Genomic DNA, 23,915 nt, shown 5'->3' with positions numbered 1-23,915 from the left:
TCCCCTCCTGTGCCATCTCCCAGACCATGCGATCCTCTCGGACCGGTGGGGCTGTGGGGCCACGGAAGATTCTGAGCGAGGAGCCGCCGCGATGCGAGGCACAAAGAATGCAACCCAAACCGCCTTAAGGCCTCCTGCGGCCCCGAATCCAGGGCATGACCAACGCCACTCTAAGAAACGACAGGTTCCTGAAAGCTAACGGTCCCTACGCTGCCTCCCATATCTCTGGGATGGGCATCCGAGAGTAAGCCCGGGCCACCACATCCCAGCCCCATGGGCCGCTGAGGTGTCAGCCCGGGTTACCCGGGGCCGAGACTCCCCTCAGCCCGTCACCCGCGTCCCAGGCCGGCACGTCACTTCCGGCGCGCGCGCCCGCTGGCGAAGAGGGACAGGGTCCCGGGCCCGGGTGCGCGACTGCCCGGGGGCGCGCAGGGGGGGCGGGGCGGGGGAAGGGGGAGTGTCTGCGCCGCCGCCGCCGCCGCCGCCGCCGCCGCCGCCACCGCCGTTGCCGCCGGGGCTGAGTTCGCTGAAGCCCTGGCTTCAGAACCTGCCCAGTCTTCCCGCCAGCATTCTGGGCGCCAGTCCCGGGGGCACTGACTGTTGTGACCGGTGTAGAAGCGGGAGCTGCCTTTGCCTGTGGAGCAGCGGGGACGGTGCCAGCCCCGCTTCCCTTCCCTCAACCCTTCCTCCCATCGCCCCAGTCATGGGGAACGCGGCGACCGCCAAGAAAGGCAGCGAGGTGGAGAGCGGTGAGTCAAGGGCCGGGTCTGGGGGCCCGCTGGGCGGGCTGGCGCGGGGTCGGAGCCCGGAGGCCGCAGGCATGGTCCAGGCCTCAGCGGCCGCCGGGAACCACTCAAGGGGGCCCTGGGGACCAGCTGCCTTCCTCCTCCACTCCCTCCCCCCAGCTCCGGCGAGAGAGCTGAGCGTCGAGGGCCGGATGGAGAGGGCGAGGGAGGAGAGAGGTCCCCGTGACTCCCTTTTACACTAGAGTGGGGGTACTCCCAAGCTTAGACGCTTCCCCAAATATGGTCGGGATAAAGAAGTCTCTTGGACCATCCCAAGCTCTCTCCCTCCCCGCCCCCCGCCCCCGTCCCCCGCTTTGGGAGCCACAGGTAGTGTTGTCTCTTTTCCCTCCATCACTTGGGTCTAACCCAATTCTATCATCAGGTCAGGGACTGCTGCTCTGCTTCTCCGCAGGTGAGGTTAATCCTAAATGGGTAACTGCTTTAGAGATCCTCCATCTCTTCAGGTTAGGAGTTGAAAATAGAGTGAGCAGCAACTTTTCCCATTAGAGAAAAATAGCAGGACGGATTTGCCTTTTCTTAAGACATTCAAAAATTTGCTACAATGTCTGTAAAACATTTCAGACAACTCGGACTGTTACTCCGAGTTGAAGTGCTTCCAGAATACCGTGGATTTCTTCTGAGTGCTGCAAGTGCAGGCACTCTGCACTTTACTGTATGGCCATATGATTTTGTTTATTTATCTGTCAGTCTGTCTATTAGTCAATCAGTAAATCTGGATGGTTTTTGCCTTTGCCCGGTACAACTCAGATCTTATAATTCAGAATGAACAGATAACAAGTATTTGTTTTGTTACTAGGAGTAAATGACATGTAAGCACTTGAGGCAATGCCAGATGAATAGGGGATACCTCATGATTTATTCCAATTTGTGTAAACAGTGTCTTTTAATGTTTCCGTGTTTGTAATGTGTTTTTAAGTTAATTTCTAATTTAGTCTCCCTCCCACCCCAATATCAGGGCTTCCCGTATGGCTCAGCTGGTAAAGAATCCGCCTGCAATGCGGGAGACCTGGGTTCGATTCCTGGGTTGGGAAGATCCCCTGGAGAAGGGAAAGGCTACCCACTCCAGTATTCTGGCCTGGAGAATTCCATGGACCCTAAAGTCCATGGTGTTGCAGAGTCAGACACAACTGATAGACTTTCACTTCACTTCACTTCCCCCATGTCAGTAAAGCAGGATCAATTTGGAAAGATCTAGTCATTCATTTTGTTTAATATGAATAGTTAGGTCAAATTATGTGGTTTGTGTTTCACCAATAAGGTTTTGGTATTAATTTTCAGGAGCTCCAGAAAAGTTCAATGTCTTCAATATGTGAGATGGACATTTAAAAAACAAAACAATGTAGAGGTGGAACTTCAGTGGTCTTTTTTCTTATAATTGCACAAATGTAGTAACTGTATAGAAAGTATTAAAAATGAGGGAAGTGTAAAGAATTGTTTCTTCCTTTTGTCATTTTCCTAATTTGAAGTTCTATTAACATAAAGATGGAGAAGGCAATGGCACCCCACTCCAGTACTCTTGCCTGGAAAATCCCATGGATGGAGGAGCCTGGTAGGCTCCAGTCCATGGGGTCGCTGGGAGTCGGGTACGACTGAGCGAATTCACTTTTACTTTTCACTTTCATGCATTGGGGAAGGAAATGGCAACCCACTCCAGTATTCTTGCCTGGAGAATCCCAGGGACAGAGGAGCCTAGTGGGCTGCCGTCTGTGGGGTCTCACAGAGTCGGACACGACTGAAGCGACTTAGCAGCAGCAGCAACATAAAGATAAAATATGTACTAATGTATTACAAAGTGTGCTTGGTAATTGAATCATATCAGTGATTTTTTTATTAACAAGTACTGGCCTGTACAGTGTTTATATTTTTAATAGTAATAGTAGACTCTTTTGTGATCTATATATTTCCATTATGAAGGTTATCAAACAAATTCTCCCCTAGACATTTGAAGCTTCTAGCTATGAGATAATCTTAGAATATTTACTGGAAACAGAATGGAAACTTTAAAAATGCTTGAGTAAATTATTTCATAAGCTTTAACTGTTAGTGACAGCCTAGTTCTTAAGTATGTTAGCCAGCTTTTTATAGAAGTTTATTTATGGAAACTGAAGGTCATTATAGTAGTTTGAATACATATTTTGAAGTGATAAGAGAAAATAACTGTCTCACTGGACAATCATTCGAAATGTCACATGTTGATTAGTTTGTAATTTCATTTGGAGCAGTGTTATCATGTTGCTGCTGGTCTACCGTGGTGAACAAAGACATTTTTATCTATATATCTTAATATTTAATGAAAGAATAACTTATACCATTATATAGCTAACTGACTTGTATAGTTTTTTAAAAATTACTTTTGAAAATATATGGCTTTCAAAATTTGAATGTAGTTATTTAAACTTCAACATATGCCTTTCAGACTTTGAATGTAGTTATTTAAACCTGGCGGGCTGTCGTCCACAGGGCAGAGGGTAGGACACGACTGAGCGACTGAACTGAATTTAAACTTCAACCAATACATAAAAGTGGAAGCTTTTAGAAATGTAAGTGGTCCTAGAGATCAGCCTATGTAATCATTCCTTTTCAAAGAGAACTTGACCTCTGAAGAAGCAGGAGCTGAGATCATACTGTTAGTTATATCAGTGTAAGGAATTGAATCTGGTCCCCTGACTCTATTCTGCATCACTAACTAATCAAGTAACAAAGATTTTCAAAGTGTCTACCAGGTGTATTAGTTTCATATGGAGACCCTGTAAGTAAAAGCTCAAGAAGTTTTACTATCTAATGTGAAAGAGAAAATGTACATATAAAAGTTAACTGAAAAGCAAAATATGACAAATGCTAACATTATGGAATAGGAGATTAAAACTCGGAAAACTACCAATAGGAAAATGTTTGATTTGAAATGATTTAAAAATATCAGGTCAGATAGGATTTGAGGTTTGGCTTATGCCTTATACAGGTGATTCTGGACCTTAGTTCTAAAAATATTCCAGAACAATGAAGTTGGGCATAAAAATCTTTGAGCAGGGTCTTAGTTAGCTTGGACCATCTGGTGCTTATGTTATACTGTACTGAAGTCTGTACTCCAGTGCTTGCTGTTCTGCACTCAGTCATGTCCAACTCTTTGTGACCCCATGGGCTGTAGGCCACCAGACTCCTCTGTCCATGGAATTTTCCAGGCAAGAATACTGGAGTGGGTTGCTGTTTCCTTCTCCAGGTGATCTTCTCGACCCGGGGATTGAATGCATGTCTCTTTTGTGTCTTCCCCATTAGCAGGCAGATTCTTTACCACCGTGCTACCTGGGAAGCCCAACATTAAGTTGGGTACCTATTCTACTGTGGTAAACTGGGAAATTGTATTGAGATGTCTTAAAACTTGATGAAAGAGCAACTCTTACATACCTGCTTGTTTTATATATTTAAAAAAAAATTACTCATAAATATCAGTCAGTTCAGTCACTCAGTTGTGTCCAGCTCTTTGTGACCCCATGGACTGTAGCACACCAGGCTTCCCTGTCCATCACCAACTCCTGGAGCTTGGTCAAACACATGTCCATCGAATCGGTGATGCCATCCAACTGTTTCATCCTGTCATCCCCTTCTCCTAAATACAGTAAATAAATATACGAGTCTTCTCATAAATATAGGGGTCTCAAAATTTGAATGTAATTATTTAAACCTCAGCTAATAGGCAGAAGTATAAATTTTAGAAAAATAAGTGAACATATAATTCTCTGAGAAATTTTAAACTTGTCATTCAAAATTGTTTCACTTATCCTGTCTTTCACTTTATTCACAGTCCCCAACATAAAAATCATGTCACCTATTTTAACCTGAAAGTTTTTTTTTTAATTTCATGAAAAAAAAAAAACCAAACCACACACACACAGTGGATTTCCGTTCCCCTTGCATGTTCCCTGTGGGCTCTATGTGTAACACTGTCAGAACCATGGTGCTGAGGCCTGTGGTTACAGTGTTGGTAGAGGTTTGGATGCACATTCTTCTGTGACTGCAAGTGGTAGAGCCACCAGTGTTCATACAATGATTTTCATTTTTATGTTTTCCAGAGTGTTTCTCTGTCTTAAGAACTTTTGAAGATGAATGGAAGCTAAAGAAAGTCACCCATTAGTAGACTAGGTTCAACCAAAATGCAGGTTTCATAAAAACTAGCATTTTTTAAGGGTTTACTATGTGCCAGAGTCTCTTAAGTTTGCATGCATAATTTTCTTAATCTTTTCAGCTATGTAACATAGTTCAGTTATGCTCCATTTTATATTATAGATGAGAAAAAGGAGGCTCAGAGAGCCTAAATGACTTGCCTAAGGTTGCACAGCTAGTTCAGTGAAAGGGTAACATTTGAACTAGGCAGATTAACCTTAGAACCTGAAATCCTAACCACTGTGCAAACACCCTCTGTATGCAACAGAAAAGCTTATTCTGAGACACACAGAATCGTTTAGACTTCACTTTAATCAGTATTATTATAGGAAATTTTGGTTGTTTTCAATAGTGACTATTTGGATATCTTAAATGAAAGTTGTTTTTTTTTTTCTTGTGCTGTCTTCTAGATTCAATTTCTATAAATTGAGGATGAAGGATTAAATTACCTTGAAAGTCTTTTCAGATTTAATATGGTATAATTTCAGAGTCAGCCATAGAAAATTGATTTTATATACTTAAACCTTCATTAATATTTGTATTTAATTTTTTATTCTCATTCATATATGTATAGTTTCCCTTTCTGTGAAATAGCCAATTGAAAAATTACTTTTTGAACTTGTACTGCCATTTTAAAAGTATTTGGAAATTTGCATTTTATACCATGGTTTGCATAGTTTGGCACTATCCAATCAGACTTTCTGCTGTGGTAGAAATGTTCCTATCTACATTGTCTTCTGTGGTTGCCACTAGCTGCCTGCAGCTATTGAGCACTTGAAATGTAACCAGGGAAACTGAGAAACTGAATTTTTAACTTAGATGCAGCCGTTAGTGTTTGATATATTGGACAGCACAGGTTTAGAGCATAGCATAGTTTAGAGCATGATGGTGGTGGTGATTTAGTCACTAAGTTGTGTCCGACTCTTGCGACCCCATGGACTATAGCCTGCCAGGCTCCTCTATGCATGGGATTCTCCAGGCAAGAATACTGGAGTAGATTGCATTTCCTTCTCCAAGTTTAGAGCATAGCATGTAATAAAAACACCAACCTATCTTTCCATCATCTTTGTAATTTGTAGATCCTCACAAGTGTTCATAGATGACAAAATGCTGTATTTATCTTTTCTTGTACTAGAAATTGACTTATTTTTTCAGTTTTTCATCTGAATAAGCATTTACAAACCTAGTGAACATATTATTATAGTTTAGTAATTTGTATATAATCTGTAGAGTTAGGTACAAAGTTAATTTCCTTATTGGACTCTACTAGAATTAGAATTTTTTTTAGTTTTTAATACTGGAACTCAGTGAATATATTTCAATGAAAATTTTTATAGCTTTGAATAAGAACAAATTTAGTGATCTCATATCTTATTCATGTCTTTAAACTTTCAGTTATTTTTTAAAGGAAAATTAGTAACATTCCATTTTGATATATTCGCAGAAGAATTTTGAAATAGTCTTCATTAGTTTAAAAAATAAAAAAAATCAAAACAACCACACTATTCGGATGATAAATACATTTTATTAATATCACATTCAGTTTCATGATTCTGTGATTCAATTTTGTGCAGATTATTTACTGTATAAAATTACCTCCTGTTCAGGAGCCATTTTTCCCATTCTCCTGGTCAGTGTCCTGCACTTAGGATATTGTTGCTTTTCATTGCCAGCAACAGGATAATTAGAGCCATGAAAGCTAGTTTAGAAAAGTAAGCCATGGCTGAGTGGCAGAAGCAGCACATGAAAAGATCCTAGGTAATTCAACATATAGGTATTAAGATTCTTTCAGATAGTGTATGCTAAGTTACTTCAGTCATGTCCCACTCTTTATGACCCTGTGGACTGTAGCCTGCCAGGCTCCTCTGACCAGAGGATTCTCTAGGCAAGAATACTGGAATGGGTTGCCGTGCCCTCCTCCGGGGGTTGGAAAGGGATTGAACCTGCGTCTTTTACCTCTCCTGCATTGGCAGGTGGGTTCTTTCCCACTAGCCCCAGCTGGGAAGCCCAGATAGTCAGGAGTTGACCATAAATCATTCTGATATTCCATTAAATTAATAAAATAAGTAATTAGTATAGTTTATAAAATTGTCTGTATATTTATGTGATAATAAATGCTAGTACACATATATGTCCAAATTTCCTCAAAGGAATAAATCTTAGGTTTTTAATGGGGAAAGAAAAAAAACAACTACATTAAATAGAAAAATGTGGTATTTATGGGAGGTAAATATACCTAGGTCAGTACCATATTATATTGAGTATTTTTCTTAATTTAAAAAATATTCCTTCAAGAGTATCTTCTATTGTTTTTTTCTTTGTTCATTCAGTCATGCTTTCATTTATTCATTCTAACATATTGAATGCCTAAAACGTGACAGACTTTATGCAAGTCTGTGGGAAAAAAGATTGAATAGGACCCAGTACCTGCTCCAGAATGCCCGTATTTCGGAAGAGGGAGATAGACATGTCAACAACTTAATATAAAAACCTGTTAAAAATGGCTTCTTGAGTTCACTGGGGGAACCAGTAGAAAGTATAGTCATTTCCACTGATGTGGGTGGGGGATGAAGTCCAAAAAGGACTTCAAAGAAGAGGTGAGCCCTGGGTTGAGCATTGAAAACGGTAAATGTTCAACAGTAGAATTACAGGAAGAAGTGTGTTCTGAGAAGACAGAACACACAGAGTGAGCAAAGATCCAGCGGGTTGAAACAGCATGACATATTCCAGGAAGAAAGTAAGTTGTTCATTATGACTAAAAAGGACAGGGTTGGTGGTAGGGAAGAGGGGAGATTGTACAATGAAAGATGAGACTCAAGAAATGGACAGAATCTGAATTTCATCCTATGGGATAAAACTATCAAAGCTATTGTGGACTCTGAAATAAGAGAAAGATATGATAAAATTTGGATTTTAGAGAGATTACTTAGATGGTGATGTGAAGATGGCATATGGAACAAGTGAAGTAGAGGCAGGAAATCTATTAGAAGACTCTCTCTCAAGTGAGGGACTTTGAGGGTCTGGATCAAGGTGGTAAAGGTAGGGATACAGGAAGGACCTAAAATGTAAGAAATTTGGAAACTAAAAATGAGCAGACTATGCTTTACTGATTGCATTTGGGAAATGAGGTAAAGGAGGGATTGGGAATAACTCCCAAGTTTTTAGCTTCTTTGCCTTGGTGGGTGGGTTGTGATGCCATTAATGGAGTCAGGAAATGAACATAAGGGAAGGAACAGATTTGGGGGGGGCATGTTGAACTTAGGGTGCCTATGGAATTTCTGAGAAATGATATCTGATTGGTTATTTCATATGTGGATTGTCTATAATTCTCTCAACTATGGGGGAAAAATGACCTTGGATGATCGGACGCTCTTTTCCACATTGCATCTCAGTTTGCTCCCCTTCTAAGGCTAGCTGTTTAGAATCTATAGAACTATGTATGACATCTGATGTAGCTTCTATAAATTAAGAACTGTAGCCACTAAAAGTTTAGCTTTTTTTGTTTGTTTTGAAAAAAGTAAAAGCCAGAGCACTGATGAGAACAGTGTAACTTTTAAAGAAACAAAATTAAAGTCAGATAAAATGTGTTACTTTCATTATTAAAGTATGCATCCTGTAAGCTATTGAGCTTTGTAGAGTCATGTGGAGTAGCAGGAAAACATGTAAAATATTGTACCAACATATATTGTACTAAGTATCAATATTCTTCTCCTAGAGATCTTTAAAATAGATATTAAAAACTTAAAGTGTGATTTAATAGTAAGAGTGTGAACTCAGAATAAGAAAAATCTAAATTCTATTTTCTAATTCTTTCCATTAGTTCACTTTAGATAAGTGTTTTAATACCTCCAAGCTGTACTATAAAATTAAGAAGGACAAATTTGTTAGAGAGGTTATGGTCTTTTCTGGCCTTATAGTTCAGTGATTTCCATACATGTTTATTAAAAGAAAGAAGGTTTATTTTTAAAGTAGCAAGACTTGAGAATTAAAGACTATCACAAAATTATGTGGGTAAATTGGCAAATGAGCCTTAGTGTAAGCAAATATACAGTAATATATTTAGGAGAAATTTTTTGATCCGTAGTTAAAGAATTATAGTTTCTGAATTTTGGCCTAAGAAACAAATTTTGAATCACTGTATTGATCTTTGAAGATATTCTCATGTTCTACTGTAGGTAAAGAGACCATCTAAATATTGGTCATCAGGGGAGTAGATTCAAAACAAGACATAAAACATTCTATTCTTAGTGAAAAACCCTTAGCATGTTATGTGTAGTATTGAAATCAGGGACAGCTAATAGGAGCAAGAGAATTGAACGTCTATTGTTTGAGGATAAACTGAGAAACAAAACAAAACAAACCTGGAACTCTTTATTCTGTAATAGGTCTACATGATTGAAGTATATAAACCAAATGTATAGGTAGAGAAAATTGTTTACCTGAATTTAAAACACTAGAACTTACAAGCTATTCCTCAAAACTTATAAAAGCTAGTTGTACAGCAATAAAAGAAGTATAGTGAAACCTTCATAAACTTGGTTTAGAGAATAAATATATTTAACTGATTATTTGTGTTTAAAGGTAAAAGCATTTGTTTTGATAAATTCAGCTAGTATCTTTAGTGACTTAAAAATTGCTGGAAAACATTGATGCTTTTTTAACTTTTTTTCTTTTTTTGTAGATTTTGTAACCCTTTCAGTCCCTTACAGCTTCAAAAATGCTCATTAATAGTAACAAACAGCCCTCTTTCTTGTTAATATTGAGGTTTGCAAATAATAAATTATTTCCCCTGATATGAAGATGTAACTTAAATTGCTCAAATAGAAATGAGATATAGATTAAATTTTTATATTTTAATGTATTATAATTCATCTCTTCATTTATATATTTTTTTATTTTGGAGGAGGGTCATGAAGGAGATAAAGAGTTGCCTTCTTGTTGCTCATAGTATAGTGAAAGCTTTAAATAAGTAAATGTACAAACACGAGAATTTTGTTGGAAGTACAGTATAGGGTATTTCCTGTGGTAATTATTTGGTTTTTCAGTTTTTGATTATAATATAAATAGATTCAGTAATGTTCTGTATCTGTGTGGACAGTTTTCTGAACTAAATTTGGGACTCCTTTAGAGAAATGAACTAATTGACAGTTCACAGTGAGGGCCGATTCTGTGGTACATTTGCCATTAGGACTGCCTCTCAAAATCCAGTGTAAATTCCCTATCTTTAGCTGACTTGCTATTAAAAGGTATAAAGTCCCAGGCTTTATGGCCATTGTTTTAAGGTTGTATTCCCTGTTGCCTACTGTTCGTATAATGTTAACTTTTCAATGACTTCAAACTTTTGTTTTCTAGTAAAACAACTGTTGAATCTAAACCTGTAAGTCCTTGCCAAATCTGTATTATCCATCTGGACCTTGACTCAAAAAATTAAAGATATTGTGTTGAGATCTCATTATTTTGGGGTCCTACTTAATAAGTATTCAATTTCTGTACCACTTATTCGATTAGAAGACTATAGAGCATCAGCTGACCACTGTGGTATGTTAGCCACAAAATTGAGAGAACATGTTTGTACAGATGTTACTTAGCTTCTTTTGTAAGAGTCAGTTCTGTTTATAATTTAGCTCCTCCTATCCTAGCTCAGCTTGCTAGATGTATCATGGATAGTAAGTAGTCAAGCTGGAATTTGAACCTAGGCAGTGTGGCTCTAGAATCTGTGTTCTTAACCACCATGTCATATTAGGTACTTCATTAAAAATTTATAAATGCTTTAGTTATCTCTTTCATAATAATCTTACCAGTGCTAGAAAACTCAGTCCTATATCAGCAATGGTTCTGCCAGAGAAACATTGTTAATAGGCTATATGCTAAGTCACTTCAGTCGTGTCCGAATCTGTGCGACACCATAGACGGCAGCCCACCAGGCTCCCCAGTCCCTGGGATTCTCCAAGCAAAAACACTGGAGTGGACTGCCATTTCCTTCTCCAGTGTATGAAAGTGAGAAGTGAAAGTGAAGTTGCTCAGTCGTGTCCGACTCTTGGCGACCCCATGGACTGCAGCCTACCAGGCTCCTCTGTCCATGGGATTTTCCAGGCAAGAGTACTGGAGTGGGGTGCCATTGCCTTCTCCAGTAGGCTATATATTAAGAGCTATATTGCAAGTTGGGGGCTGGCTGGGCAAGTCTGAAATCCATGGGGTAGATTGTCAGGAAGAGCATGCTGGAACTTTCAGATATAGGCTGAAGCTGCAGTCCACAGGCTGACTTCAGGGAAGCTTCAGTTCTGCTCTTCCAAGACCTTTCAGTTGATTGAATCAGACCCACTCAGTTTATGTATGATAATCTTCTTTACTTCAAGTGACCTGATTATGGACTTCTCATCACATCTACAAAATACCTTCACAGCAACACATAGATTAGTGTTTGATTGAGTATCTGAAGACTGTACCCTAGCCAGATTTATCTCAGACATCTTTTTCTTTTTTAACCCTGAGCTAGAGGGTGGGGGAAGCTTTTCATTTTCCTAAGCCAGAAATGGAACTTTCTATTTTATTGTCAATCTTCATTTATTTATTAATCACTCTTGGACCTCCTCAACATCAGTGCCCCCAGTCCCCCTTAATATTACCACAGCTAAAGATTTCAAGTGTTTTGCTAGAGAAGGCATTTATATGAACCATGTTATCTTTAAAGTAAAATTTAAAAAAATAAACAGGAGTCTCAAAATAAAAGGCAGAGAAAGATTGAACCAGAAAACTGATAGTGAGATTAGTTGCTATATTTGAGCATAAAATTTAGCACTTTTTACATGGCAAGGGAGTTACACAGTATAGAACCTCTTTTGAATTCACTGAAATTCTAACAGGAACTCAGTGTTGAATTCTAACAGAAATTTAATCTATCAAAAGACAAGGAGCTTTGGTCTATGTAATTCAAAAATTAACTATTGTTTAATAAAAGAAATCTGTCTAGAATCCTAGATGCAAGAAGGAGGGTTTCAGAAAGTTGCCTGCAGTTATTACTACTTTGGGGGGAGTAATTCTTTTTTGGGGGTAATAATAATAGTGTAGTACTTTTATAATGTGCCAGACACTATCATAAGTGCCTTAATCCCATTTATTTTATTTGATCCACCTTATAGCCCAAGGTGGTCTGTAATTTCATTAACACCATTTGCAGGTGAAGAAACTGAAGCAGTTAAGTAATTTGCCCAATAGCATATAAACTGGGATTCAAATTCAAGTAGTCTTTGCCTGCTCAGTCACTTCAGTTGTGTCTGACTCTTAATAATCCTATGTAGCTTGCCAGGTTCCTCTGTCCATGGGATTCTCCAGGCAAGAATATTGAAGTGGGTTGCCGTGCCCTCCTCCAGGGGATCTTCCTGACTCAGGGATTGAACCCATATCTCTTATGTCTCCTGCATTGGCAGGTGGGTTCTTTACTATTAGTGCCACTTGGGAAGCCCAAGTAGTCTTTAGAACCCGCAATTTTAACCATTACCTAATCTGCCATGTATGGTATACATTGTACTTTTTTCATTTTTATGTCATGAATTTTCCCATACAGTCAGATGTTATTCTGTAGGGAATTTTTAACATTCAGTGTGTTAAATTTATTAAAATAATAACATTTATAGAACTAATTTTTTAACTCTTCAATAGTAACCATTCTCCCTACTTCCAATAGCATTGATTAGTTTTGGTTACTTTATAAATGTAATCATACAGTGAGTAATCTTTTGTGTCTGATTCATCCCTACTGTTGAGTATAATTAGAAACTGTCCATTCTCTTGGCTGTATTATATTCTATTGTTTGAGTATATCACAATTTACTCATTCTGTTGTTGCTATATGTTAAGTTTCTATTTGAAGGCTATTGTAATGGTGCTTCTCTAAACATTCTGGTACATGTATACAGGTGAACATATGTATGAATTTCTATTGAGTATATTCAGTTTTAATAAATATGGTTAATAGTTTTCTGAAGTTGTGGTGCCAGTTTGCATTTCTATCAGCATTGTATGAGCCTTCTCATGTTCTACAATCTCAACAACTTTTGGGTTTTCTTTCCTTTTTTACTTTAGCAAAATACTTGTGTTCATTGTATGATTATGTACTATCTTTTTAAAAAGGCAACTCCTGTTGTTGGGCATTTAAGTTGTTTTCATCTTTTTTGAAAAGTGTTGAGACTAATATTATTGTAGATTTATTTTTTAAGACTTTTTATTTTTTTTGATACATGTTTTCTATGCACATAAACGTACAAAACCATGAGGGTTTGTTCCATTGAAATATAAGAATGTTACTATAACTTTTAGATTTTTAGTTACTCAGCATGAAATAGCATCTCATACTTTTAAGTTGATTTTATTGCTAACCAAAGTTGAACTTTATGTTTTTTTTAGTAATTTTTGTATTTTTAATGAGTAACCGACTCGATGGACGTGAGTCTGAGTGAACTCCGGGAGATGGTGATGAACAGGGAGGCCTGGCGTGCTGCGATTCATGGGGTCGCAAAGAGTCGGACACGACTGAGCGACTGAACTGAACTGAACTGAGCTGAATGAGTAACCTGTGGTTATATTTCAGTTGAAATATTTGAGTGTCTTATTATTAACCTTATTCTGGCTCTGTGTTATAAACTTTTCCTATTTATCTTTCAGCTTTACAAAAATTTAAATTTTTATGTAATCAAAAGTATGTTTTACAGTTTTTAACTTTGGTATCCTGCTTTAAAAGACCTACTCATATTTTTGACTATTCCACTCTCTTCTTCCCCTTTATGTATGTATATGTGTATACATATACATGTATTTGTACTGTAAACATATATATGTATATTAAGTTTTACCATTTGAAAAATAATATGAAAATGTAAACTTTAGTCCTCTATGCTGTGTTCTCTCGTTTTTATCAAATCTCCTTCAAAACCAAACTTTTTAGTAGGCTGATTTCACAGTTTCTACCTTCTTTCCTTTTACACTTCAAATCCTAAGGTTGCTCTCTATTCCTGCCTGCTTTGGCAAGTATCATCAGTAATCCTCTTTTTGACCTTTTTCCTTTAGTTTCTCTGTTCTGCAGTGTTTCCCCAGTGAGTCATCCACTCAAGTTACTTCAGGTACTGCCACTTCCTATTGCTGTCTTTGTGCTAATAGATATCTTTCTTCAGTTCTCCAGTCATGTTTAATTTTTACTTGGCTATGTTACCGGGAAAGTCAAGTTGAGGAAATTATCTTTTCCCTAAATCTGTATCCCCTATTTTGGTGAAAATGGAGAAATAAGTCATGTAAGCCAGAAATCTGGGAGTCATTTTAGAATGTTTCATTTTCCTTTTCCCCTGCCTCTCATTGGTGACTGGGTCTTGTCAGTAATTTGTCCTCTTATTTCTCCTTATAGTGCTCCTATCTTAGTTCAGTTCTTTATCATCCCTTTCCAGGATATCTAAAAAAATATTTGCTTCATCAATCTCCTTACCTTTGGTTTTCTTATGTGTATGTGTGCGTTTGTGCTCAGTTGTGTCTGATTCTTTGTGACCCTATGTACTGAAGGCCGCCACACTTCTCTGTCCGTGGAATTTTCCAGGCAAGAATACTGGAATGAGTCACCATTTCCTCCTCCAAGGGATCTTCCCGACCCAGGGATCGAGCCCTCATCTTTTGTTGCATCTCCTGCATTGACAGGTGGATTCTTTACCACTGTGCCACCTGGGGAGCACTCATTTTTCTTAGCTATCTCCCAAATCTGTTCCGGTTGCTCCCTACTTAAATCATTTTTATTTTACTCCATTGAATGTACAATAGAATCTATTCTTAGCATGGCATGTAATGCCTGTCATAATTTGACCCTTGTATCTTGTTTGACTTCCTTCGTATCACTTCTTATAGCACATTTTAAGATACAATAAGACATTGTAATTACTATGATTACCTTGGCATTGTTACTGACTTTAACACCCAGAGCTGTAATATTTAGAAACATACCCCAAATGCAAAATGATTGTTTTGCTCGCTAATGTTTATTAGTATATTACAAATAATTAGTTTGAGCAAATCAAATCAGTCTACTATGGGAAAAATGTATTGGGTTAATTCAAAACTAAATCAAAATAATTTTGTCTGCTATTTCTTGCTTAAGATTATCTATATTAATATCTCCCATTAGTATGGATTATTGAAAATTTACTGTGCCAAATATCTTCTTCCATTTTCTGATTTTATATAAACCTCTCAAAAGAGAGTTGTGCATGTCTCAGATGGTAAAGAATCTGCCTGCAATGCAGGAGACCTGGGTTCGATCCCTGAGTTGGGAAGATCCCCTGGGGAAGGGAATGACAGCCCACTCCAGTATTCTTGCCTGGAGAATTCTGTGGAGAGAGGAGCCTCTCAAAGGAATTAACCAAAGATATAAATAGTACCTATACATAGTTACTGATTTCCTGAAAATTAAAAATGCCCTTTTTAAGTTATAATTTCTGAAATTCACCCTGATATTTTTCTTTTATAAGACCTTTACCCATACTGTTTCTTGTCTGAAAGTCTTTTTTTCTCTTCCTTTCACCTTATTAACCCTTTATCACATCCTTCATATTTTATTTCAATTATTATGCTTTCAGGAAGATGTTCTCTGATTTTCCCACACTAGATTAAGGTCTCCTGTTACATATTTTCATGGAATCATGCCATTTTTTTTAATAGTACAATTTTCCCCACTAAATTATAATGTCAGTTTTTGCTCTTGACTGAAATCTATCACATGGTGATATGTTCAGCACACAGTAGAGACTCAAGAAATACTTGGTGAATAGATGAATACAGTTTCTTGGTAGACAGAAGAGGATAAACTGACAGTGTTTTTTTCTGAGAGATGCTTGTTTTAAATATAGTCATAACAATCGGTATATCTAAAAATTACTGTAAAAATATATACTGATCCTATAGAATGATGTGCCAACTGATGCTTATAGTTTTCATTTTATATTTATTTCCAATATAAGATTGGAGAGATAGCCATCAAAATACTTCTACTGGGTGGTAGAGAAGACTAATTATGTTCCTTGAAATAATTATATCTTTGTAGTTGAATCTGCCTGCAATGCAGGAGACCCTGGTTCGGTTCCTGGGTTGGGAAGATCCCCTGCAGAAGGGAAAGGCCACTCACTCCAGTATTATGGCCTGGAGAATTCCATGGACTGTATAATCCATGGTTGCAAAGGGTCAGACATGACTGAGCCACTTTCACTTTTACTTGAACTTCAGGCCTGGTTTACTTGTTATATTAGAAGCAATGTCTTAACAAGAAACTAATATTGCAAGTGAGTCTTGTGAGCTTGACTCAAAAACAGAAGATCAAATGGAGATTTATTTTGCAGAATTGAGAATATAGTGGTGTAGCAATGAATATCCATTGATGGCATTGCCGTCAGATTGGAGGTTGAGTATCTGTTTCATAATAGACAGTATATTCAGTGCTTCTTGTTGTTGTTCAGTCACAAAGTTGTGTCTGACTCTTTGCTACCTCAGGGACTGTAACACACCAGGCTCCTTTGTCCTCCACTGTTACCTGGACTTTGCTCAGATTCATGTCCATTGAGTCTGTGATGCCATCTAACCATCTCATTTTCTGCTGTCCCCTTCTCCTTTGGCCTTCAGTCTTTTCTACCATCAGGGTCTTTTCCAGTGAGTCAGCTCTTTGCATCAGGTGACCAAAGTGTTGGAGCTTCAGCTTCAGCAACAGTCCTTCCAATGAATATTCAGGGTTGACTTCCTTTAGGATTGAGTGGTTTGATTTCCTTGCAGTCCAAGGGACTCTCAAGAGTACTCTCCAATACCAAAGTTTGAAAGCATCAGTTCTTTGGTGCTCAGCCGCCTTCTTCACATCTGTATATGACTACTGGAAAAACCATAGCTTTGAATATACAGACCTTTGTCAGCAAAGTGATGTCTCTGGTTTTTAATATGCTGTCTTAGGTTTGTCATAGCTTTCCTTCCAAGGAGCAAGAGTCTTTTAATTTCATCAGCCACCACCCACAAGGATTTTGGAGCCCAAGAAAATAAAATCTGTCACTGCTTCCACTTTTTCTCCTTTTATTTTTCATGAAGTGATGGGGCTAGATACCATGAGCATAGGTTTTTTTGGATGTTGAGTTTCAAGCCAGCATTTTCACTCTCCTCTTTCACCCTCATCAAGAGGCTCTTTAGTTCCTCTTCATTTTCTGTCTTTAGAGTGGTATCTGCGTATTTGTGGTTGTTAATATTTCTCCTGGCAATCTTGATTCTAACTTGTGTTTTATCCAGCCTGGCATTTTGTATCCATATACTCTGCTTGTAAGTTAAATAAGTACGGTGACAATATACAGGCTTGCCAAACACCTTTCCCAGTTTTGAGCCTGTCAATTCTGTGTCCGATTCGAACTGTTGCTTCTTGACCTGCATGCAGGTTTCTCAGGAAACCAGTTAAAGTGGTCTGGTTTTCCCATCTCTTCAAGAATTTTCCATAGTTTGTTGTGATCCATACAGTCAAAGTCTCTAGCATAGTCCATGAAGTAGACGTAGATATTTTTCTGGAACTCCCTTGCTTTCTCCATAATCCAGCAAATGTTGGCAATTTGATCTTTGGTCCCTCTGCCTCTTCGAAACCCAGCTTGTACATCTGGAAGTTCTCACTTCATATACTGCTGAAGTCTAGCTTGAAGGATTTTAAATATAACCTTGCTAGCATGTGAAATGAGTGCAGTTGTACAGTAGTTTGGCATTGTCCTTCTTTGGGATTGGAATGAAAACTGGACCTTTTCCAGTTCTGTGGCCACTGTTGAGTTTTCCAAATTTTCTGACATATTGAGTACAGCACATCTTTTAGGATTTTAAATAGCTCAGCTGGAATTCCATCATTTTTGAGATTGTACCTAAATATTGCATTTTGGACCCTTTTGTTGACTATGAGGGCTACTCTTCTTCTAAGGGATCCTTGCCCACAGTAGTAGATACAGTGGTCATCTGAATTAAATTCACCCATTCCTGTTTATTTTAGTTCACTGATTCCTAAGATGTTGATGTTCAATTGTGCCCTCTCCTGCTTGACCACATCCAGTTTACCTTGATTCATGGACCTAACATTCCAGGTTCCTATGGAATGTTGTTCTTTATAGCATCAGACTTTCACCAGATGCATCCACTGTTGAGCATCATTTCTGCTTTGGCCCAGCCACTTCATTCTTTCTGGAGCTATTAGTAATTGCCCTCTGCTCTTCCCCAGTAGCATATTGGACACCTTCTGACCTGGGGTGGGGGGCAATCTTCCAGTGTCATATCTTTTGGCCTTTTCATACTGTCCATGGGGTTCTCCAGGCAAGAATATTGGAGTGGGTTGCCTTTTCCTCCTTCAGTGGGCTGCATTTTGTCAGAACTCTTCACTAGGACGCATCTTAGGTGGCCTTGCATGGTATGGCTCATAGCTTCATTGAGTTATGCAAGCCCCTTTGCCATGACGCAGCTGTGATCCATGAAGGGGGTCTTAAATGCATTGCTTCTCAATTGTGACTTACCTCCTTTGGTGCCTGCCTCAATCTGATGTTGTTTCCCTAACCATTCTATACTCTACCCATTTAATGAATTCCTTTTTTTTTTTCTTAAAATACTAATATCAGTTTTTATGTTGTTGTTTGCTTTTGTTTTTTTAAACAACCCGACTAGTACATGTCCAAAAGTAGCCTTATTCATTTGTCCTCCCAGGAAAGGAGTTAGAGGTCTTATTTGTATGCATATTCATAGGACTCCCAGGGAAACAATGAAATGTACTCTTAGCATAGATAGTTAAGTTCTTAGTCACAGGAATCAAGGAGCATAAGACTGTAATTGATAGTAGTTGGGAGAAATGTTTTGCATAGAACTCTGAAAGATGTTACTCCAAATTTCTTAAGAGATTGAGAGGAAATATTTTTAATGCATAAAACTGACAGGATTAATATCCAGAATAAAAAATCATTTTATAAGTCAACAAAAAGATATATAAATGAAAGAAAAATACAGTAAAGGATATGAATAGGTACATTACTGAAGATGAAATCAGGTGATCAATTGACATATGAAAGGTATTTGACTTCAGTAATAATCAGTGAAGTGTGATTTAAAATGAGATGTCTTTTTTTCATTCATCAGGTTAGCAGAGATAAACAGGTCACACAGTATTATGTACGGCAAGCATGTTGAGCGTAAACTGAGCTAGCCGCTCCTGAGATGGTATGGTTCTAACTATTACAACTGAAAATGGGTATAAACAATAATCCAGGAATTCCTCTTTTCAGTATCTTCTTGATGGAAACACTTACACATGTACAAAAATAAATTTGTATTTTTAATAAAGACAAGTATTGGCAAAAGTGTGAAGAAATTGGATCCTCATCCACTTCCAGTGGAAATGTAAGAAGGTGCAGCCACTTTGGAAACTGTTTATCAGTTTCTCAAAATGTTAAGCACCAAATTACCATACCTAGCAGTTTTTACTCTTAGAAATTTATCCAGGAGATTTAAAAACATATGTCTACCCAACAACTTGTACATGAATGCTCATAGCAGCGTTGTTTATAATAGCCATGAAGTGGAAACAACTGGTGAAGCAGAATGTGGTGTATCTGTACAATGGAATACTATTCAGCAAGAAAACTTAGCAAAGTATATATCACATGCTACTACGTGGATGAACCTCAAAAACATTATGCTAGGTGGAAGAAGTGAGACACAAAAGACTGTGTATTGTATAATTTCATTTATATGAAAGTGAAAAAAATCTATAGAGATAGAAAGTAGGATAGTGGTTGCTCAGGGCATGTGGTGGAAATGGAGAATGACTGCAAATGGGCATGAGGTTCCTTTTGGGGTGATGGATATCTAAAATTTAGTAGTGGAGTTGGTTGTACAACTATAAATTTACTTTAAAAACCCCACTGAATGTACACTTCAGTTCAGTTCAGTCGCTCTGTCGTGTCCGACTCTTTGCGACGCTATGGATTGCAGCACGCCAGACCTCCCTGTCCATCACCAACTCCTGGAGTTCACTCAGACTCGCTTCCATCGAGTCAGTGATGCCATCCAGCCATCTCATCCTCTGTCGTCCCCTTCCTCTCCTGCCCCCAATCCCTCCCAGCATCAGAGTCTTTTCCAATGAGTCAACTCTTCGCATGAGGTGGCCAAAGTACTGGAGTTTCAGCTGTAGCATCATTCCTTCCAAAGAAATCCCAGGGTTGATCTCCTTCACAATGGACTGGTTGGATCTCCTTGCAGTCCAAGGGACTCTCAAGAGTCTTCTCCAGCACCACAGTTCACTGGTTAATTTATGGTATGTAAATTATATCTCATTAAAACTGTTAAAAATTATTACTAGCTGAGGACTTTATAAACATTATAACCTAAGATGGTAGGCAAACACTTGCATGAAGGATTGTGGAAAAAATTAAGACCAGAGGTATAGCATGTCTTTTATTAGGAGAAATAAAATGAGAAACAGAGGGAAGAGATGAGGGGGAGAGGAAGATAGAGAGAGCAGAGGGAAGAGGAGAGGGAAGAGGAGAGGGAAGAGGGAAGAATACAAATGTTCCGTACACTTTGTAACAATGGAAACTGAATAACCTGAAGGCATCAATAGAGAAACAGCTAAGTAAAATATGATGCATTTGAAATAAGTAACTTGCAAAAAGGTATGCAGATCATGATACCATTCAGGTGTATTAAAAATTAGTATATATGATATTTGTGGAAATTACATATGTAAAAATATAAAAAAAGAAACTTTAAGGCTACAAGAAAATTTAGAATAGCGGTTGCTTCTAAGGAGCAGAGCAGGAGAATTAGGATAGGGTGGAAATCAAGAGGGCCTTTAGTACTGTATATAATCTAATTTCTAAATAAATATTACAATCAAAATAGTATTTTTTACAGTATAAACAGAAAAAATTGACTTTAAGCAAATATTCTAAAATATAAATAGCAGTGTTTCTGGATAGTCAAAACTGTGGTTTTTGCAGTAGTCATGTAGAGATGTGAAACTTGGACCACAATGAAGGCTGAGTACTGAAGAACTGATGCTTTGTAATTATGCTGGAGAAGACTTGAGAATTCCTTGGACTGCAGGGAGATCAAACCAGTCAACACTAAAGGAAATCAACCCTGAATATTCATTGGAAGAACTGATGCTGAAGCTCTAGTACTTTGGCCATTTGATGTGAAGAGCTGACTCATTGGAAAAGACCCTGATTCTCAGAAAGATTGAGGAGAGGAGAAGAAGGTGGCAGAGGATGAGATGGTTGGATAGTATCACCAAGTCAAAGGACATGAATTTGAGCGAATTCCTGGAGATAGTGGAGGACAGAGGAGCCTGCTTTGCTATAGTCCATGAGATCACAAAGAGTTGGGCACAACAACTGAACAACAACATTTCTGGATGGTGGAAATAAGGATGAGGTGAGAACTAAATCTAAGAAATAAATATAAAAGAGCATCCTTCTTTTTAATTAGCTATTGTAGAGCTGTAGAAAAATACTGAAAATGTAAAAGTGAAAAAAAAGTGCGAGAAGTGGCACTGATAACCCTGCAAGCCCAAACACAGGCAACCTGAGGAGGAGGAGGAGGAGCAGAGCAATAGCTTACTGTCAAGGTCAATGAGTCTTGGGACAGAACATCATTTCAGTCAATCGCTCAGTCGTGTCTGACTCTTTGTGACCCCATGAATCGCAGCACTCCAGGCCTCCCTGTCCATCACCAACTCCTGGAGTCTACCCAGACCCATGTCCGTTGAGTCACTGATGCCATCCAACCATCTCATCCTCTGTTGTCCCCTTCTCCTCCTGCCTTCAATCTTTCCCAGCATTAGGGTCTTTTCAAATGAGTCAGCTCTTCGCATCAGGTGGCCAAAGTATTGGAGTTTCAGCTTCAACATCAGTCCTTCCAGTGAACACCCAGGACTGATCTTTAGGATGGACTGGTTGGATCTCCTTGCAGTCCAAGGGACTCTCAAGAGTCTTCTCCAACACCACAGTTCCAAAGCATCAATTCTTCAGTGCTCAGCTTTCTTTATAGTCCAACTCTAACATCCATACATGACCACTGGAAAAACCATAACCTTGACTAGACAGACCTTTGTTGACAAAGTAATGTCTCTGCTTTTTAATATAATGTCTAGGTTGGTCATAACTTTCCTTCCAAGGAGTAAGCGTCTTTTAATTTCATGGCTGCAGTCACCATCTGCAGTGATTTTGGAGTCCCCCAAAATGAAGTCTCTCACTGTTTCCCCATCTATTTGACATGAAGAGATGGGACCAGATGCCCTGATCTTAGATTTCTGAATGTTGAGCTTTAAGCCAACTTTTTCACTCTCCTCTTTCACTTTCATCAAGAGGCTCTTTAGTTCTTCACTTTCTGCCATAAGGGTGGTGACATCTGCATATCTGAGGTTATTGATATTTCTCCCATCAATCTTGATTCCAACTTGTGCTTCCTTCAGCCCAGCATTTCTCATGATGTACTCTGCATATAAGTTAATTAAATAAGCAGGGTGACAATATACAGCCTTGATGTACTCCTTTTCCTATTTGGAACCAGTCTGTTGTTTCATGTCCAGTTCTAACTGTTGCTTCTTGACTTGCATACAGGTTTCTCAAGAGGCAGGTCAGGTGGTCTGATATTCCCATCTCTTTCAGAATTTTCCACAGTTTATTGTGATCCACACAGTCAAAGGCTTTAGCATAGTCAATAAACCAGAAGTAGATGTTTTTCTGGAAGTCTCTTGCTTTTTCCATGATCCAGCGGATGTTGGCAATTTGATCTCTGGTTCCTCTGCCTTTTCTAAAACCAGGTTGAACATTTGGAAGTTCACGGTTCACGTATTGCTGAAGCCTGGCTTGGAGAATTTTAAGCATCACTTTATTAGCGTGTGAGATGAGTGCAATTGTGTGGGAGTTTAAGTATTCTTTGGCATTGCCTTTCTTTGGGATTGGAATGAAAACTGACCCTTTCCATTTACCACAGCAGGAGAACCTAGGATTCTTTCTAGAAACAGAGGGAATTTAGGGATCATGGTATTTTATTGGCAAGGGCCATTATAATCCATAGTATAATACTTTGAACATTTATAGCCACATGTGACACACTCACCATTCTCCTGTATTTTTTATTCAGCAATAATCTTGCTTATAAAATTTGACAGTGTTTTTCAAATTACTGTAACATTATTCACTTTTTCAGTTCAGGAAGTTGGGAACTTGCTTCTCATTACCTAGCTGCTCTTAAAATGAGTTTATGTATAGAAAATTGTTGATTTTTGTAAGAAGTGGGATAATCAAAAAATTATACTTATTTTCATAATATGTATTAAATGAGTGTCTTTCAATTGCAAGAAGCAGAAACCAATTCAAACTGATTGAAACAAAGAATATTCTAAAGTAATTTGAAAATTCAGTGATAATCTGGCTTTAGGTATTGCAGAATATAGGACCTCAAATGATTCTATTAGATTTATCTGTCTCCCTGTCTTTTTATATGGTATACTGTTGATAGAATTTTGTTCATGGGCAGAAGCTGGATGTCATGGAATCACTGCTTCAGGGAAACCTTATTTTCATGACCATGATTGCCATCAGAAAAATACAAAAAAGGGTTCCATTTCTACCTTCCAAATATCTTAGAAGGACATCTAGTGGGAAAAATATTATTTGCTTCCCAAACTTTAGGAATAGGAAGTCCAGGAGGTATATTTTATAGCCTTTCAACCTCTCCTACTATTATCAATGGAAGATAGAAAAAAGCTTATCCATTTTATAGCTTTTCAGCCTTGTCTGAATGGAAACGATGTTACATGAGCCAGTCTGCAACATGTAATAAAGTCCACTTTGCTGTTTATCACCTTACATATGCCCTTCTACTGACATTCCCATGCATAATGGCAATTGCAATATGCTACATCTAACT

The 23,915-nt window shown here is 38.3% G+C and overlaps 1 protein-coding gene across 1 annotated transcript in view; it reads left to right on the top strand.

Moving 5' to 3' along the window:
- Positions 1-557: 557 nt before the first annotated feature.
- Positions 558-23,915, top strand: part of PRKACB (protein kinase cAMP-activated catalytic subunit beta) — a 142,141-nt gene continuing 118,783 nt past the window's right edge. Inside the window, exon 1 of the mRNA XM_052636692.1 lies at positions 558-749. Within this exon, the coding sequence (XP_052492652.1) occupies positions 704-749 (46 nt within the window). The 5' untranslated portion in view covers positions 558-703. The remainder of the gene's footprint in view (positions 750-23,915) is intronic.

The sequence above is a fragment of the Budorcas taxicolor genome, chromosome 3, assembly GCF_023091745.1.
Source record: "Budorcas taxicolor isolate Tak-1 chromosome 3, Takin1.1, whole genome shotgun sequence".
Taxonomy (NCBI): domain Eukaryota; kingdom Metazoa; phylum Chordata; class Mammalia; order Artiodactyla; family Bovidae; genus Budorcas; species Budorcas taxicolor.
Note: the sequence above shows the minus strand (reverse complement) of the source record. Positions and strands in the feature narration are given on the sequence as shown.